General features: G+C 36.8%; 1 protein-coding gene across 1 annotated transcript in view; it reads right to left on the reverse strand.

The window, feature by feature from the left end:
- Nucleotides 1–4,816, reverse strand: part of tars2 (threonyl-tRNA synthetase 2, mitochondrial) — an 11,271-nt gene extending 6,455 nt beyond the window's left edge. Inside the window, exons 1-4 of the mRNA XM_016486870.1 lie at nt 4,720–4,816; nt 3,347–3,493; nt 2,715–2,813; nt 1,353–1,519 (exon numbers count right to left, since the gene is read on the reverse strand). Coding sequence (XP_016342356.1) covers nt 1,353–1,519; nt 2,715–2,813; nt 3,347–3,493; nt 4,720–4,728 — 422 coding nt within the window. The 5' untranslated portion in view covers nt 4,729–4,816. The remainder of the gene's footprint in view (nt 1–1,352; nt 1,520–2,714; nt 2,814–3,346; nt 3,494–4,719) is intronic.
- Between the last annotated feature and the right edge of the window lie 40 nt (nt 4,817–4,856).

Here is a 4,856-nt window from a genome sequence, read left to right on the forward strand (position 1 = left end):
TATATATATATATATATACTCAAAAGCCTGGCGAGTAAACAAAAAAATGTACTAGCCAATGGCGATTCAATTGCCAAGGTGTTTGTAGAGGGCTGTCATGTGGATTTTTTTTTCTGCGACTAAGCGACTAATAAAATTTTGGTAATATGCATATAAACAGCCTTTTAATTAGCAGAGTAGAATAATCATGGCTGATAGTAAGACATACAAACATAAAAGAAAACCAAACTGGACGTGAGACTATATATCAGCTATATATTAAGGATATAATCAAAAATTGGAGTTGGGATAACCTCCAAACCAAAGCCGATACCTTTTTAAAAGCTCACTATCGCCAAATGTTTCTAAAATGTTTATATTCAGAGGCAGATTGCTGGCAAAAGCCATTTTAGGATAGTTCAGATTTGGTCTTAGTGACTTAGGAGTCCTCATCACTACTCCTAACGTTTCACAGATTTAGGAGCTAGTTTTAGCGCTAAAACGCTTTGTGAAATACTCTTAGAACAAAAATGTAGTAGTCCCACATTTAGGACTGACACGCTTATTTTTATTATACCGTTATTTTTAAGATTTTCTCCTAAATCGGCGAGTTATGAGCTACTTTTAGCCCTAAAATGTTTTGTGAATACGGGCCCTGATGTCTGGGGTTGCTAAGACTTTTTAATGTTTTTGAAAATTATTTTCTGCTCACTGAGGCTGCATTTATTTGATCAAAAACATAGTAAAAATAGTGAAATATTATTAAAATTTAAAACAGCTCTTTTGTGTGTGAATATCTGTTAAACTGTAATTTATTTCTGTGATCAAAGCTGTATTTTCAGCATCATTCCTCCAGTCTTCAGTGTCACGTGATCTTCAGAAATCATTCTAATATGCTGATTTGCTGCTCGAGAAACATTTCTGATTATCATCAATGTTGAAAACAGTTGTGCTGCACAATATTTTTGTGGAAACCGTGATGCATTTTATTTTTCAGGATTCACAGATGAATAGAAAGTTCAAAAGAGCAGCATTTATTTGAAATAGAAATAGTTTGTAACATAATAAATGTCTTTACTGACACTCTTGATCAATTTAAGAAGTAAAATTATACATTTCTTAAACCTTTGAATGGTAGTGTATGAATAAATTGGATAAAAGCCTATTCATACCATATTCAAAAACATGCACAACATTTTTTAAATGAAACCGATAACCTCTATGAGTTTGAAACATTATTGTACAGCAATAACATGAGTTTGGAGATTAGGTCAAATTCCTGAATCATTTGGATGTTTCTCAGAGAATGATAATTCGTCACTGGTATGTATATCTGTACAGAAGCTGTGCTGTCAGCGTTGAGTTGTACTGACCAGTGCGCGGGACAGTTCATGGGTTTGAGAGCGAAGGTGTGCGGCTCACAGGTCACCGTGAACATGTTCTCACTGTAATGCTCCCAGTGACCCGATCGCTCCCACAGAGACGTGCTGTACAGCGTCGGGGTCACGACCTCGCTGAAGCCCCGCCTCCTGTACTCACTCTGACAGGAAGAGCAAGTGCTTACATTAGAATTACATGTGCCATTATGAGTGCACTACATAATTGTTTGGAGTAAGAATATATGTAATAATATGATTTCAAATTTTTGTAGTAATATGCATGCAGAAACACTGTTTTAACACTGTGAAACCTGGCATATGAAGTAATAGCCAGGGAAAAAAAAAATAAATAAATACATATATATATATATATATAAATAATAATACTTTTTTTTTTTAATGGATCCATTTATTGAAGCTTTAGACAAAATAATTTTTAAAAATCTGAAAAAAAAAGTAATTGTTGAGTTTCATATTTGCTCCATCAGGCTTTTATGGCTCATGTAGTCTGATACAGTGAGAATATGGAGGAAAAAATCAGCTCAATTTAATTCAGAGGCCCAAACTGAGCAGAAATATGCCATTTTGTGCAGATGCTGATATTCATATGGACAAAAAGTCTGATGAAATGAAAAGTCTGATATCTTGTAAAATCAGTGAGATCTTCATAACAGCAGATCCTTACATAAAATGACATAAATATCAGTCGTCACTCTATATCTCCAATAATGTGTCTTAGTAAGATTCAATCATGAGACTTAAATGATCCAAACATATAATGCAATGCAATCCAGTGATGATTGAGAGATGAAGAAATAAATGCTCCTCAGAAGATCCTGATGATCAGATTTGAGACTCATATTTTAACATGATTTTCTAGAAAGTTATGAATCAGATGACAGAAGGCATGGAGTAGATTGTGCGTGACAGCAAAGTTTTGATCATGTCGATCATTTAGAAACCTTAGAAATGTGCGTATGAAATATTATACAGTAGTAGGGTTGCACGATTAATCGCATGCGATATTTAACGCGCATCTTATCAGTAAAGCCGGTTCTGTAATCAGTGGTAAATCTCCATCACCTGCGCGTTAAATATCGCATGCGATTAATCGTGCAGCCCTATACAGTAGGCTTACGGGGTTAAGATTATGAAAAACATAATTTAAGGCAAGCATGTCCAAATGTTTAAGCGGTGCAGTATGCCTTTGGCCACTAATGACCTACACCCTTCAGAGTGCTCACTTCAACCGCCCTAAAGACGGAGTAAATGCATATTTAAATGCAAAAAGCAATGCAGCATGATAAGTGGGAAAGGGATGTCGCGAAACCGTGCGGACGTGGAACGAGTTCGTACCTTTATAAAGTCAGTGAGCGTGTTGTATATATGAGCTCCTTTAGGCATGAAGAAACAGCTGCCAGGACTGACATCATGAAAGAAGAAGAGCTCCTGCGCCTGAGACAAGAACAACATCAGAGCCAGCTGGAAATATCAAAACAGTGCTCGGGTTTATGTTGCTCTGGCTCTTATGACACTCATCTCGGGCTCATACTGACACACAGCGGCATGAACGTAACGTGCAAATGCCATTGTACAAAAGCAAGATGAAAATGCTCATTTATGAATCGAGACTATTTGGACTTCATATGTTCATGCTGTCGCGAGCCTCACACAGTAAAGCGGTCATTAAAGCAATAAGCCCCAAGAAGCCGTGGTTTACAGTGAATTTATAACAGCTAAGGAGCGTTATTTACTCTACAAACATACACCTTTGTTTACGTTTGTGTGTTACTCGGCAACCACTTTGTTGCAACTACAACTGTTTCTGAGGAACTACATTGTTTGGTGGAAGAATACAAAGGTGTATGTTACTTTGTAGAGTAATTTACAACAGCTTGGAACGCGGCTCAGCCAATCAGAATCAAGCACCGGAACTCTCCGGTTTATAATCAGAGGTTACTACTGCAGGAGGATCTGCTGGCATTCACCTTCCCGATTCTCCTGTGGTCTCTCGTTCTGGCCTCCTCCTGGTCTTTCTCCCATTCCTCTCGCTCTCTCTCTCCTGGAAACGCGATGCCGATCATCCTGAGGATACCTGACGGCTCTGTTGAACCGGACAGAGTTACAGGAGACACCTGAGAGAGCGACAGACAGCAGAAAATGTCAGTGACATTCAAGCAGGCATGAGGAGGCTAAGAGCATCATTTTTGAATTTGATGTGGACACAATCTGAGCTTTGGCAGATGATAAGACTATTGCATGTTTTTGTTTTTTTTATTCAGGAAGGATGCATTCAATTGATCAAATGTGACAGGAAAGACATTTATAATCTTAGAAAAGACTTCTAATCTATCTATCTAAAATTATTTCAACATTTCTAATTTCTGTGCTTACGTTAACTTATACAAAAAATATCAAAGTAAAAATACAAAATAATAAAGGAGATAAGCATTACTTCAACTTGAAAACTTAAAATAGAAAAAAATATTTTTTAATAAACGTTGTTCTTTTTAACTTTATTCATCGAATAATCCTGAAAAAAGTATCACAGGTCCAAAAAAAATTATATATGAAGCAGCACAACAGTTCCCAACTGATATTGAATCAGCATATTAGAATGATTTCTGAAGATCATGTGACACTGAAGACTGGAGTAATGATGCTGAAAATTCAGCTGCGCATCACAGAAATAAATTATATTTTAAATTATATTAAAATAGAAAACCAGTATTTTAAATGATATTATTTTTTAATATTACAGTTTTTTCTGTATTTTTGGTCAAACAAATGCAGCCATGATGAACAGAAGAGACTTCTTTAAAACACATTAAAAATCCTACTGATCCCAAACTTTTGAACAGCAGTGTGTGTGTGTGTGTATATATATGTATATAGTATATATATATATGTCATTAAGCAGAAAGAAGCTGCATGAAGATTTACAAACTATTGTGGCATATAAACAAAGGCACTATGTAAAGCTTAATCATCACATTAATGTAAGAATGCATCAGCATCAACATCATGATCTGAACTCTCATTTAAACAAAACCAGAAATGCTGTGAACTGCTCAGAGGAAACAAAGAGGACTGAAAACAAAATGTTCCATAAATAAAACTGAACTAAGTCCCGTGTCACAACCCTAAAGAGAGAACGGCAGCCTGTGGAAAGAGAAGGGAAAGTGTGAAACAGGAAGAGGAAGAGATATTAATGCAATCAACAGGAAGCTGCTATGGAAACCACGCAACAACAGTGCAAACACTGTTCCTACAACAACAGAAGAGCGGGATCGAGTGTCCTCTGTCACGCTATTCAAGCTCAAACACATTCAGTTAAACACACAAGAAGAGTGAGAGTTACCTGGAGCATCTTAAAGGCCTTGAGGAAGCCCGTGTGTGGCAGAAGAACCCCTGAACACACACCCACACTGTCTCCACACCTGAGAGAGACACACACACACACACACACATCAGACACCAAACACACACCATCTGCTT

Source organism: Sinocyclocheilus anshuiensis, unplaced genomic scaffold (genome assembly GCF_001515605.1).
Source record: "Sinocyclocheilus anshuiensis isolate Anshui unplaced genomic scaffold, SAMN03320099.WGS_v1.1 scaffold181, whole genome shotgun sequence".
NCBI classification, from domain to species: Eukaryota; Metazoa; Chordata; class Actinopteri; order Cypriniformes; family Cyprinidae; genus Sinocyclocheilus; species Sinocyclocheilus anshuiensis.